The 15,234-nt window shown below is 36.8% G+C and overlaps 1 protein-coding gene across 2 annotated transcripts in view; it reads right to left on the reverse strand.

Moving 5' to 3' along the window:
• SEMA3E (semaphorin 3E) overlaps positions 1-15,234 on the reverse strand; it is a 249,277-nt gene that overhangs the window by 12,026 nt on the left and 222,017 nt on the right. For both annotated transcript variants that reach the window (XM_044245924.1, XM_044245925.1), the window contains 4 exons: positions 14,967-15,008; positions 13,116-13,282; positions 8,736-8,803; positions 6,592-6,731 (listed from right to left, as the gene is read on the reverse strand). In XM_044245924.1, coding sequence (XP_044101859.1) covers positions 6,592-6,731; positions 8,736-8,803; positions 13,116-13,282; positions 14,967-15,008 — 417 coding nt within the window. The remainder of the gene's footprint in view (positions 1-6,591; positions 6,732-8,735; positions 8,804-13,115; positions 13,283-14,966; positions 15,009-15,234) is intronic.

Consider the following 15,234-nt stretch of genomic DNA (forward strand, 5'->3'; position numbering starts at 1 on the left):
ATTAAGTGGGGGCAATAACAGTATCTACTTCATAAAGCTACTGTGAGGATTAAAAGTATTAATATACTTAAAATTGTTAGGAACTGCCTGGCACACAGGAAATGATATTTAAGTATTGATTGCTGCTCTACTACTTAGTTTTATTACCTCCATCAATTTAATTACTACCTCTATGCCGACATCTCTCACATATCTCTTGCCATTCCGGATCTGTCTTTTATATTTTAGATTCCTGAACATATATTTACCAAAGTCTCCACCTAAATGCTTTACAGGAGACCCCAGTTCAACATGGCCAAAATGACCCAACATTCTTCTCCTAAACCTCCTATTCCTCCCTGCAGACCCTGTTACTGCACCATGAACTTCACAAATACCCAAACCAAGAACATGTGAATCATTTTTGATTGCTTCTCTTTTTTCTCAAAAATCAAATGCACTCCATGTCACCCCATAAAAATGAAAACTATCTTCTCCCCTCCTACCACTATTGTTTAGTTCCGGTCAAAAATCTTCCACCTGATTATTGAAATACCTTCTTAAATAGTCTTCTTGACATCTACTTCTCCTCAAAGCCTATATGCAAGTTTCTAGAGTAATGTGTCTAAACGGTTGTCTAAGGGGTTTTCATGGCTTATAAATAAAGTGAGGTGGTCCCTTGATCTATCCACTCACTTCTGCATCCTCATTTCCAGCCACAGATCTACACATACTGTGTTGTTTCTCATCCCCACACATGTGCTTATCCTATTCTTTCTGATAGTTAACTTCTACTTATCCATTAAGACCTGGCTCACATGTCACCTGTGCCTTGAATCTTTCTCTGACTGTCCATCATGAAACCTCCATATTCAAATTGCTGGTGGACACTTTTCTTGAAGTTTCAACATAAGTTTAATGAACACAATATACTATAATTAATCTGCTGACATTCTTGTATTCACTGTAAGACTATAGGTTTCTAAAGGGCAAAGGCTATGAATTACTCATCACCTATTAATGTACCCTCTGAGTACTTACTGCGTTTCTAACACTAATCGCAGAAACTTAGAGATGAGACCAGAAGGTTGAAAAGGTATTCTACCTGAGAAGTTAAACAGTCTTCACGATTCTCAATAAGAACAGAGAGCATATGCAAATCACATTGCTTTTATGTGTCTGAGGCAGTCATGGGCACATTGTTTGACCTTGAAGGTAAAGGGCACATACAGAGTTCATGTTGTATCAGTGAACAGAAGAATTTACGTCCCTATCTCCTCAATGATCATCTGCTTCTGCCTTTCTCTCCACGTCCACATACTATATTCTTAATAGACCCTTTATAAACCAAATTTTGATCACGTCATGGCTCTGCTGCAAACTATCCAATGGTTATACATTTAATTCACAGCAAACACCAAAGCGCTTTGTAAGGGCCTACAAAGCCCTGCATGAACTGGCCCTTTCCCTCACTCTTTGACTTTTAGTTTATTAGTGTCCCTATTGCTCATTCCCTTCGGGCCATATTGCCCTTCACTCTAGGGCTCCTTGAACAGATCAGAGGCACTCCCATCACAAGGGCATTTACATCAACTGTTTGCACTATCCAGAAAGTTCTCCAATACTAGCATACGGCCTACTACCTCAGTTCTGTCAAGTCTTTTTCAAATGTCACTGAGTTGGGGACCCTCCATGAACATCCCTTTAAAACTGCAACCTCTTCCTACAAGTAACCTCTCTTGTACTTTTCTTCTCAGATCATCAGATACATGAAATGTGGTTCTTATTTAGTTGTATTATTATTTTCATCAACACCATCATCTTCCTCTGTTCTCCCGAATACAGGTTCTATGCAAATGGGGCATATTGGGAACTCAATAGATAAGCTGCCAAAGAATTAATGAAGCATTATATTGGTTAAAAAAACAAGAAAACTAGGTAGAGTGCTCTTGGTTTTCTATCTACATAGGCTCAAATGAGAGAGAACATTTAATTTGCTACAGAATCCTATTTCTACCAATCCTTTTTCTACTCTCAGAGTAGAAGCCTGAAAGGGAAACTGAGAGTGGGAACACACTGATGTATATACCTTGTATAATAAGGATTCATGGCATCAGTGCCTAGAGTGGGAACTGTTCAAATTACAGGTGATTCTTAATATCTAAACATCAAAAAATGGACAGAAGGCATGAAGAGACACTTCTCCAAAGAAGACATACAAATGGCTAATACACGTATGAAAAAATGTTCATCATCATTAGCCATCAGGGAAATTCAAATCAAAACCACATTGAGGGGACGCCTGGGTGGCTCAGTTGGTTAAGCAGCTGCCTTCGGCTCAGGTCATGATCCCAGCGTCCTGGGATCGAGTCCCACATCGGGCTCCTTGCTCGGCAGGGAGCCTGCTTCTCCCTCTGCCTCTGTCTGCCATTCTGTCTGCCTGTACTTGCTCTCTCTCCCTCTCTCTCTCTGACAAATAAATAAAATCTTTAAAAAAAAAAACAAAACACATTGAGATACCACCTTACACCAGTTAGAATGGCCAAAATGGACAAGGCAAGAAACAACAAGTGTTGGAGAAGCTGTGGAGAAAGGGGAACCCTCTTTCACTGTTGGTGGGAATGCAAGTTGGTGCAGCCACTTTGCAAAACAGTGTGGAGGTTCCTTAGAAAATTAAAAATAGAGCTACCCTATGACCCAGCAATTGCACTACTGGGTATTTACCCCAAAGATATAGAGGTAGTGAAAAGAAGGGTCATATGCACCCCAATGTTCATAACAGCAATGTCCACAATAGCCAAACTGTGGAAAGAGCTGAGATGCCCTTTAACAGAAGAATGAATAAAGAAGATGTGGTCCACATATACAATGGACTATTACTCAGCCATCAGAAAGGATGAATATCCAACTTTTCTATCAACATGGACAGGACTGGAAGAGATTATGCTGAGTGAAATAAGTCAAGCAGAGAAAGTAAATTATCATATGGTTTCACTTATTTGTGGAATATAAGGAATAGCAAGGAGGACATTAGAAGAAGGAAGGGACAAATGAAGGAGGGGAATCAGAGTAGGAGATGAACCATGGGAGACTATGGACTCAGGTAAACAAATGGAGAGCTTTAGAAGGGAGAGGGGTGGGGGGCTGGGTGAGCCAGGTGATGGCACAGATTGCATGGAGCACATGTGTTATACACAATCAATGGATCATGGAACACTACCTCAAAAACTAATGATGGACTGTATGGTGACTAAGACAATTAAAAAAAAAAAAAGCACATTCCCATTGGCAAAAGTACATAAATAAATAAATAAAGGACGCAATACCCCAAAAAAGTAAATAAATAAACATGAGGACTACTGTTCTGGCTCCCAAGGCTTCAGCAGCATGTTTCATTGAAGTTTGATGGAAAATATATATATATATACATAAAAATCAAGAAGATATCAGGACCATTTTTTAGAAGTCAAATTCCAGAACTTCGGTTGGAAAAGTTTTCCATTTGCTACATGTCCCAAAGCATCTGCAACTGTATTTGGGGTTCCGATTTCAGAAGGCTGTGTGGTTTAGTAGAGAGGAAACAGACACATAGATTTGAGTTGACTTTACCACCTGTCAGTAACCTGGGAAGTGATTAAACATTCTGTGTCTTGATTCTGTCCCCCATAAATCAGGTTTTAGAATAAAACAGTATATTCTACAAAATGCACCCAGCAAATTCCTTGGTACTTAGACAATGACTACATGTGAAGTAGCTGAGTTTTGGAGTCAGGAATATCTGAGTTCAAACCTTGGTCTCTCATGGACTGTGTTTAGGACCTATATCTCCCTCAGTCTTCATTTCTACATTTGTAAGAAGAGGTCCATGACATTGGATGTGCATTTGTAAGATGTAAGAACAGTAAGGTAAAGTACCTACTAACCGCTGCAGATTCTGTGTGTGGTAAATGGAACAGCCTCACCCAAAAAGACTTCTATTAAAATCCTTTCCCTCAAGGTATCACAAGAACTGAGGCACATCCTAATTAAGATCATTGAACCAAGGGAATAATAAACATTTGTGGAATTAATAAAATGCACAGAGATTGTGTTTCATAGGTGTTATTTAAGAAAGCAGCACACCACAAAGTGCCCGAGAGAAGAGCATTAATCCAGTTTTAGAAACTAGATAAATGAATTTCGAGATGCATTCTAGCAATTTAGCTATGTAGCATTTCAAAAGCTTTATGTGAGCTACATTTTATTCACCTAAATATGTGCTTCCCAGAGAATTCCACGGGGCTGAGTTTAGATTTGCAGGCAAAAGTTCCAGAGGCAAAAATTCCAATTCCATAAAAGGGTGTGTGTGTGTGTGTGTGTAACAGCCAAAATTTTTAACAAAGGTTATGGGCTGACTATAAATTAATGATTTACAGCTAAAAGTGTCTATGATGAACCTGGCTGACTACTCTCTAGGAGTGCACTAAAAGCATTAACATATGAGGTAAGAAACACAGGGGAAGAATTTTAGTATCTTATACAATGGTCAAGATTTGATAATAGAATAATCCTCTGTTCGTAGTAATTATAATAAAATGGCTTAAAAAAAAAAGATCTTAAAAACCTCTAAAAACTCCAAAATTACACTCTCAAAGAACTTTAAAACAAACCCTAAAAGGACCCACAATCAAAGTCATTCTGCTCTGTGCATTCAGCAAACATATCTCCCTTTCTATGAAGTTAGCAATTTTGTGTTTTGTTCTAGATTCTGAATCAATCAATATATATTGCTATGTCTACAGAAACCAAGGATTATATGATGACAACAAATGATGCATGGCACAAATTCAAAATTTCAAGGATCAGTAAATAGATCAGCCATGGAAATTTGAAAACAGAAACTAAAATTTGGGGAAAGGAGAAGCAGATTATATCAACAATAGGAGAAAGAAGCTTATAATTGAACATTGATGGATGCAGCATGTCAAAATGATTTGGTAAAGATTTCCAAATGAGGCAGATTACAGTGACTTTCAAATCAGAACCAGAACATACTGAGAGAAGAAAACCACCGATGAAAGAATGACTTCTCTGTCTTCTGAAGCCATTCAATGAGAGGAGCTATAGAATATTCCCGGGTCCTCTCCTGCCGACTGAGTTATGACAGAATTTAAAAATCAATTTCACATCAACTTTGTGGAATGGCAAATTCTTCAGTACTAAATCAACAATGTGCTTTAGTGCAATATGCTGTAACATTTTTGGACACATGTTTATTCTTATGAGGTCATGAAAACTTAGGAGAATCTTCCTGTCCTTGATTGCCTTTCTAGATTATCTCTAACAGCCTTTGTTGAGTGTCTTCCTCTCTAATAACTATTCCAGGAAACTGGGATTTATAAATTTAATCCTCTCCCGGAACATACTGCATGATTTTAGACCAAAAACATGTTGCATTTTTAGTTTTGCAATAGGCTAGAAAGAAAAAAAAAAAAGGGCGTAAAAAGTCAGTGTGTTCTACATTTGGAACCTACAGTTGATGGCTTCACTGATTCCTTCTCTACCCACTGTGAACCTATTACTTCTTCCCTAGGTCCTAAGGCAGGTGTCTAACATTTTTTTTTCCCTTTTCAATTTGCAACCTTCTTTTTACCGAGAAACATTTTGCTAGCAGTCACCAAGATCTATTTCCCTTTAATTAACCAAATTTCACTCTTACTGCTTTTATAATTCCACTTTTGTGAAAATTGAGTTCAAAGCCCACATAAGCATCTATAATGTTTTACCTGCCTTTACTAACTGGGTCATGCCCTTGACCTTGGCCAATATAAAACCAGATCCCTTGAGGCTCATAAAAAGATTATCCAGTAACTGCCTCCAGGTTATCCCTAATGTGTGCTTTAACTGCTTCCTACTCTTCATCTATAAAAGGAGCACAAATGAGTCCTCACTCATTATTTAGATAATAGAAATATAATCTCCACACTAAACCTACTTAAAAGGACAAACAAACTGATGTCTTTCTTTTGTTCCCGGTGGGCACTAATGGAACCCCTGTGGCAATGTTTCATGTATGACTCAATTGCTTTATCAAACAATTGGTTTAATGTTGCTGCTGTTGTTTTAATTCCATTATCCATGTGTCTGAGATACGTATGTTAATGGTGTTTAAATCAGTTATTTTTCTAGAACATTGCTTTGGGTGATAAAATTTAACATTTTGACAACATGATACTAAAATCATGAAACTCTGAGTACCTACTGAATAAAATCCAATTTTCAGAATCCAAATTTATCCATACACATATACATATGTATAGGATTTATTTATATGTGTATATATTTGTGTATTTAATATATGTATATATGTATTTTAATATACATTTATACACATAAAATTTTATATATACATCTAGATTTTTACAGCATATATAAATTATATACACCTCGAAATCTATGTGTATTTAAATTTTTTATATGTATATAAATCACACATTGTAAATAAATCCACTTTTTAAATAACACATGTATAGCACAATGGAAGATTCATTTTTAAACATCAAATAAGTCATCATCTATCTACTAATCACACACAACAAGACAGCACGGTGTGAATGTGCAGCTATGAATTACCTCCTCTTTCCTTCCATCACGTCCTTTCTGTACAAACCAGATAACTTTTGCTTGCAAAGATCGTGGGGTACATTCCAGCAACGTGCTGTTGTTCTCTATGCCATAGGCCAGTCGCTCTTCAGTCTTATCCAAAGCCTCCCCTGCAATATAATGTTAAAATTAATGTTAAGACTTCGACTTTAACAGTAAATACTATTTTTTAAAATGATTTTATTTATCTATTTATTTGTCAGAGTGAAGCAGAACACAAGCAGGGGGAGTGGGAAGCAGAGGGAGAAGCAGGCTTCCTCATGAGCAAGGAGCCCGGTGAGGGACTTGATCCCAGGATCCTGGGATCATGACCTGAACCAAAGACAGATGCCTAACCAACTTGAGCCACTCAGGTGTCCCAGCAAGTAATATTTTTAAAAGCTTCTTCACTTAGATTCCTGGAGTAAAGTGAATATCTTTCATGATTTACTACTAATTTCTATGCAAGGTCATTTAAAGGAGATATTTAGAGGTAGTGGCACACCAAAAATCTAGGCTTTCGAGAGTACTGCAGGCTATGGAAAGGACCAGAAAAAAGTAAATGGGAGTGTGGGTCCAAGTACGGGGCAGTCAGGATACTAAGAAGGTGCATCAGTGTTAAATGCATGGAAAATCAGTGACAACATGAACCAACAGAGCAGGCAAGAGAAGGTGAGCCCTAAATATTCAAGTATAACACAAGACAAAATTCATGGTTACGAAAAAAAGCAGAAAGCAGAAATCAACGTGATATGGTGCTACATAAACACAAGTGTGAGTGAGATCTTATCAAGGGACTGCACTGATCCAAATGTTGGGCTCCTACAGTAAGAAAAGGGTACAAAACCAGACTAGGGACTTCAGATCCAGAGCTTCCTGATTATTATGTACATCTTGGCCCAGAGAGGCTCTCATTGGACTTGAACTCAAAGTTGCATACAGACTGATCTACTTAACTGCAGTGGGGAATAAAAGCAAGTGAATACGGTATCTGGGTGGGTCACCATTAAGCTGCCACCTTTGGCTCAGGTCATGATCTTAGGGTCCTGGGATCAAGTCCCCCATCCAGCTTTCTGCTCAGCAGGAAGTCCGCTTCTCCCTCTTCCTTTGCCCCTAGAACAGCTTGTGCTTTTCCAGCTCACTCACTCACTGTTTTTCAAATAAATAATTAAAGTCTTAAAAAACAAAACAGCAAGTGGATGTATTGTGTTTTAACCAACATCAAATTCAGTAACTAGAACCTGGGATTTTTTTTCCTTGTGTCTGAGTTCTCCTCACTTTCAAAACTGATGCCTACATTTTCATAGATTAAGATCCTGCCTTCCTCCAGCCAATGTTGCCCAAGGCTTATGTCCTACATCAATTGCCCAGTTAGCCTTGGGTCGATTGAACATCACGATGCTGTGCAACTCTGGATTGAATGCAAGCGCTCCTGGTCTCCCAGTCATGAAGGTTAATCTCCCTCGTACCTCCCGTGCAGCTGAGGCCACCAATTACACAGCCAGTTCCACCACTGACACAGTATGGAGAGTCAGGACCATGGTCTGCCATCTTGTGTGACTTCCTTACAATTGATGAAGCAAATTTCCTCTCATCCTTTACCCATCAGAGCGTGTACTAACTTTCCACAGAAATTCTCATCTGCATCTCAGAAACTCACATCAACCTGAGCTCTTAGCTTCCCTACTCTTGTGGAAGACTTTAAGTTTTTCACTTCATTTGACCCTGAAGCTTAGTAGATAACTTGTTACATGTTTGATCACCCTTAAGAGGATTACCATAGGTTGTGTGACATGGTGAAGATATTCCTGGGGCTGAGATGCAGAGAGAGGTCCTACAAGTAAGTCACTGTGGCATCTCATTCTAACATCCCCCTGTTCTGAGGTCTAACAGTAAGGTCTTCATGGTGGTATATAGAACTTATTTTCCTAATTAATTAAAAATTTTACATCCACACAGAATTAAAATGTTGGTGTTAAAATCCACAAAATTTTAGCTACGGGGAAGAAAAAAGAATACTTTCAGTAACATTGTTCTACTATATATCAATCACAAAGAAAACAAGGACCATTTTAAGAAGTCTGCAGTTTATCCTAACCCCAGTAACCCATAGCAATTGATTTTCTCTGGATTACCGATGAATTGCTGTCCAAAGCATTGCTGAGCGGCGTTTCCGTGCCGAACATCTTGTCTGCGGAACCGCCTGAAAGAAAGTAGATGCATGTAGGAGATGGTCAGATTTCAATTTTCCAGACTTTAAAATGCAGCCAACTGCATTAAGGATTCAAGTAGTATTCGGCTACTGAAAAAAATTGATCTGTCATACAAAACAAGGATAAAATTCAAGTTTCATAGTTCCCTGTATTTCCACTGAATGTTATTCAATGGTAAATCTATATAAAACTCTTATTTAAGTGTTCACATAAGTTTGAATTCTGGATCCTGACATAACTTGAGAAATCCCTTTTTATATTTTGTTTAAAAATCCAGTGCAATAAGAATTCTTCTGTTTCAAATGGGGGGTTTGGGGTAGTAAGGGAGGTAGGTGTGCAGGAAAGATAGTGGAATTTGAGGCAGATTATTTATTTGAATAAAAATCATAAAACTCCTACATATAATAAGGGGCATTCAAAAAGTAACAGTATTAGAACAGTTAACAGTATTAGAATCCAAATATGTTCTTCTATGGTCATCTTAGTCACATAGCACAAATATAATTGGCAATAAAGACAGAAACCAACAATGTAGTCAACTTACTCTTTTACTCAGTATATATAGATATTATATGCCCCTATGCAACATGATTGTGTGTTATACATACTTAACAGGCTGTATGGTAAGACTGCCTATTAGATTTAGAATAACTTCCAGTTTTTTTTTCTATTTTATAGATTGTTTAGATATATAACTGAAAAATAACAATGTTCTTTACCTTTGGGGGAAAAATTCTATAGTACAGATCTTGTTTTAAATTAGTAAGCATCTTTCTGAGGGATTGGACAATGGAAATCGTCATTATTAGCACTGAAATTCTAAGATCAAAATCTTCAGCGTACTAATTCAGATTAAAGATAAAAATAGAAGTATTACATAAGTGCAGAAAACACCACTTGCTTCTCTAAATCATGGCATTTCTTCAAGATTAAGGAAAAAACAGAAGGCAGAGCAGAAGTTTCACCCCAGAGGGAGATGGCTAGGCTTCTGAAGTGACAATGAAATGCTCTAACCATATGCAATGATAAAATCTGGAAAAAGGAGCCAGATTCAAATCCCAATGCCATCACTCACGTGCCGTCTGATCTCGTACATATCTTCTCTCTTGCTTGATTCTTCCTGTCCTCCTTTGTAAAATGAAGTTGGTCTGACATCTAAAAATTATTCCAATATCAATTTTTTTTCATTCTAGGCTTACCTCATTGCCTCTAAATAATGATAAAGGAAAATCATTTCAAGAGATGAAGTGCTTTCTCTCATGTGAGTTGAGATCTTAGTTAACAGACCAATACTTGAGAAGCAATGGTTTAAGTATCTCCTTGTAATGAAAGCTAGAGCAGATGTCTATTTACAGTCAATTTTTAGAATTATGACCTGTGTGCAAAGCTGGCTTTTACAAAATACAGAGATTGTAGATTAGAAGACATTGTCTAGAAACCTGGGATTTAATAAACTTCAGATTAAAACTGCTGTATGAATCATCCCACTGGGTAAAACTGAAAAAAGAAATTGACAAAAAAGGAGCAAAAACAAAAAGTTTTATGCTTCTGTTATTATTTTATACTAGCATGTGCACAGGTATAGATAACTGATAGCAGCTCTGGATGAGAAGTAAAATGGTTCCATGGACTTCTTACTTCATACAGTATTGCATTGGTATTGGGAATCCAAATTCTGCTGAGCAGTAGTAAGGGAGCAGGGGTAAATCAAGGAAATGGGAAATCGTTTCTACTCTGCACAAATGCTGTATCAGGTTTAGTACACATGTGGGGTGAGAACAAAGGGAGATGCAATCAGATAATTCTGGTATGCACTGTGAAGAATAATGCAAAATTTTGCAATGTCAGTAGTATGCAAAGAGTATGTTGAAAGTCATGAAAGCAAGCATTCATCCCCCAACAAGGGTTCAATTCATTTTACACTATCTTCATATAACTGTCTTTTATCTCAGCATTTTTAAAAAGACTGTAAATGTTCAAGAGTTTGAGAAAGGTTAATCAAAGTTGCCTTTTATTCCCAAAGTTGCCTATTTCTCTTCTCTAACTTGCCACTTAGAAACTTTTAAAGAGAACACCAGAAAGAGACAACATACAAGAGCCAGGGGAAGTAAAAGACTTAGTTATATAAATTACAGTGTATTTTGGAAGACTATTTTAAACAAGTGGTTTGGATTGCGAATTAATGTTTTTCCTCTGTTGACTCATTTTCACTCTGTGAACAGAAAAGTATTTATTTTAATGACCAGTTTTCAATTTCTGCTTCTAGTCAGGTCTGAAGCAAAAACGATCTGCTGTAAAAGCAAACTATTTTCCTTTTCATGTGCTGGAATCCATCCAAAAAGTTCTCCTCCAGGGGTGAGTGATGGTTCAAAAGGATCTGACACCACTGAGAGATCTCCATTACATGTCACTGAACTGAACTCGCTCATGTGTGAGCACTGAGTGCCTTCCTAAGATTTTGCCCATTCGTTTGACTTTCACTAAATAACTTTCTGTCCACCCTTTGCAAATATATTATCAAGCCAGTGGATGTATACTTCAGTAAGATGCGCCATGGATCAAGAAGTATTGAGGTATGGAAACTGTTCACTTAGAAGAATTCATCACCCTTATTGGATACCTGAAACAAAACCTTGTTATTCACAAGTATTTGATGCATGGCTTTCAAATGTTACTATTATCGCTAATAACAATAAAATAATTCATTTTATTATTTTCGGTGAAATTATCTTTCCACCCTTAGAACCAGCTTCTCTACTCCTAACCTAGGGAACTACATGGTTTTCCATGAACATTCTATGCCTTTTGTAAAATTCCCTTTAACTGGAATCTTCTTATATCTCTACCTACAAGACTGAGCTCAAAGGTTGAGTGATTCTGAGAATTAAATAATGTCTAACGTGTACTGCACTTAGTCTAGTACTTCATACATAATAAGTGCTCAGTAATGACCTACTATCATCCTTATTTACAATTACATTTCCCACTTTAGGTTCTGATTTCATATAGCCAAGGATTATCGACCACTTCTTCACCCTCCTCACACACAGTACAGTAGTTGGTATAAAGGGTGAATAATTCACTGAACACTATTTTTACATAGTAACATGGCTATATTCTTCAAGACGTGTTTTTAAATATCAATAAGCCTTTGTACAACATCAATTTGCTTGATTCTTGAAAACACTTTGTAAGTTATTTCATTAACAAATATCCTCTCAAAGGATCTTTTCACTATCCGCCTATGATATACTTTAATTACTCATCAGACCATGTTAATTTAGCTAATATCAAATTAACAAAGGTTTTGAACGGGTGACTACGTTTTGCAAAAATGAGATTCTACTACCTATGTGACCTTATAAAAATAATAACTATATTAAGGTGGGTTAAATTAGATTTTTTAAAAGTTTGAAGTAATCCAGAATAGAAGAGTAAAAATAACTGAAATCAGTAAAAACTTAATTTTCAGTAAGGAAACTGTATATAGTTTGATATTTTAGCTTTATATTGTCTTTGGCCACTTTACTAGGAGAAAAAAATAAATGCTTATTCTATAACAGATAACAATGTTTTCCTTTATGTTTTCCTGCAAAGAACACACAATTTCATATAGCTTGAGCAAAGAAATATCTCCATCCTTCAAAATACTTTCTGGACCTCCAGATCTTCTTTTCAAAGAATCCCGAGATCTACCTTCTCTTACAAGTGGCAATGACCTCGCTGAATTGTACACATCAGAGTTTGGAGGTCTCTAAGTGCCTTTCATTTGTGTTGAATTAAATCACACGTTTCATTAATTATACAGGTCATACATTTGCCTAGGAGTTAAAATATTCACTTTCAAAATGAAATAAATGAAGACCAGCTGGTTGAGAGGACATGGGGCAAATGCAGGATGTATTTTAGAATTTATTTATTTATTTTTCTTTCAAGTCTTTGAATCCCTCATGTGCAGTGGCTTGCCGTTTCCACATTTTAAGTTTATCTAAACGGGTTTCATGTCTTGCAATATGAGTGTCAGGAGGGGGAAGAGTTGATTCAAACATGGGTAAAAAATAAATAAAATAAAATAAATAAAAACCCAATAAAAACTCCAATCTCTACACAGTAATTGAGAGGAGTTATTTTCAGGGAAAATTCAACTTTCGGTGCTTATATTATGAACAAAGTATGACTACGAGGGCTTACTTAAACAAAATTAACGTGGTTATTTTCATGGGATGGGTGCACAATAAAAGATATTTGACAAAGTGCGATGGCTTTTCTAAACCAGGGAATTACCGCATTGAGGCCTCTCACCTCTTTGCATGGGTGCCTGTCGGGTAATACCGGGAACAGGATATGCCATCCCAGGCACAGTAAGGGTCTCGAGCCAGGCAGCAATCAGCACAAGCACTTCCGTACATGTCGCACTGATGGAATCTGACTTGGGCCACAGCAGAAGCCGATCCAATATACAGCTGTTGCTAGAGACATCAAACAACAGAGAGGCCGCTAGCAGAAATGGACGGAACTCTCAGTGAATTTCACACTTATACACATTCACTTCGGTGAATATTCATTTGAATTACTGCAGCTACTCAGGAGGGGTAACAGAACACTGGTACTTTCAGTTCTCTAAGATTTGAAATACATTTATAGACCTGGACTCCCATAAACAAAATTGCTAGAGTGAGCTTGACAAAATTCTCAAGAAGTTGACTGTTCTTTTGTTATTTAAATAGAAAGCCTCTTTCATTGTTTAACACTGTAGGTCTTTTTAAAAGAACTTTAGGGATGTCCAATAACAGACAGAGTAAGTAAATGATCTTTTGTTATTGTTGCATTTTTAAAAGTGAGACGTAACTGACAAGTAATACCTTATTAGTTTCAAGTGTATGATATAAGGATTCAGTATCTGTATGTATTGTGAAATGATCATAGTAAGTCTAACATTCCTCAACACCGTATAGGTAGAATTGTTTTTCGTGTAATGAAAACTTTCAAGATGTGTTGTCTTAGCAACTTTCAAATATACATTAGGGTTTCATTAACCATAATCACTATGCCATATATTACATTCCGAGGTCTTCCTCTATAACTGAAGTTTGTACCTTTTGATCCCATCCACCCATTTTGCCCACCTCCCACCCCTTGTGTCTGGCAACTGCCAAACTGTTCTCCGTTAAAAAAACAAAACAAAACAAACAAACCAAAAAAACCCTCATTTTTTTTGTGGAGTTAGTTTTAATTTCACATATCAGTGAGTTTACATGGTATTTGCCTTTTCTTATTTCACTTAGTATAATGTTCTCAAGGTCCACCCATGCTGTCACATATGGAAGGATATTCTTCCTTTTTGTGGCCTAATGATATGCCATTGAACATATATGCCACATTTCCCCTCTCCATTTATCTACTGATGGGCACTTAGGTTGTTTCCATGTCTTGGCCATTGCAAATAATGCCATAATAAATGTGGGTACAGATGCCTTTCAGAGTTAGAGTTTTGTTTCCTTTGGAAAATCACCCAGAAATGAAATTGCTTAATCATATGTTCTATTTTTAATACATTCAGGAAACTCTCTAATGTTTTCCATATTGGCTGCACAAATTTGCATTCCCACCATTACTGCACACTAACATGCAATATTTAAAACACTGATTCGGATATATACACAGAATGAGGGAATAAACTGTAAGATACATTGTTAAGTAAAAACAGTAAGTAGCAGAACAATTAACATTACAAGTTCCTGTTTGCCTAGACATAAATGGTCACTTATAAATACATTTGAGGTAATATATGCAACAACTTTTTCTGGAGAAATTTGCACCAGAAACTGGTTCTAGTAAAGTGGAGAGGAGGTTTGTGTTTCACTGTACACTTTTTTGTATTACCATCATTTACCGTTATTTTTGCGAGAGCTCTTTTTTGTAAGAGCTCTTCTGCTCTTACAGAAGAGCATCCTATCATGATTATAGAAGTAAATCTACTCTTACCTACCTTCTTCCAATAATAGAAAAAGAAATCCATTACATGTGAATCACTATTTTTATCAGAGTAAAACTGTAACTTATTCATCTATAAGCACGTGTACTTCAGCTATTTATTGTTGACCATGACTCCCATATACACACAAGTACACTTGCACATACACACAAACTTACTCTCTTTGAAGAAATCTCCATAGAAATAATAGGAACTGGGTCCTGAAAAAAAAGTTCAAGCTTTTAAAGAAATACAAAAACATACTTTAATATGGTTGCAAATCATCTGAACTCATATTAGATATGTAACTAGTTCTATGCTAGCCTATAGCTTTCATTTTAGCAAATCAATAGGAACTTATAATTACATTAAAATATAGCTTTCTTGGGCACCTGGGTGGCTTAGTGGGTTAAAGCCTCTGCCTTCAGCTCGGGTCATGATCCCAGG

Source organism: Neovison vison, chromosome 4 (assembly GCF_020171115.1).
Source record: "Neovison vison isolate M4711 chromosome 4, ASM_NN_V1, whole genome shotgun sequence".
NCBI classification, from domain to species: Eukaryota; Metazoa; Chordata; class Mammalia; order Carnivora; family Mustelidae; genus Neogale; species Neogale vison.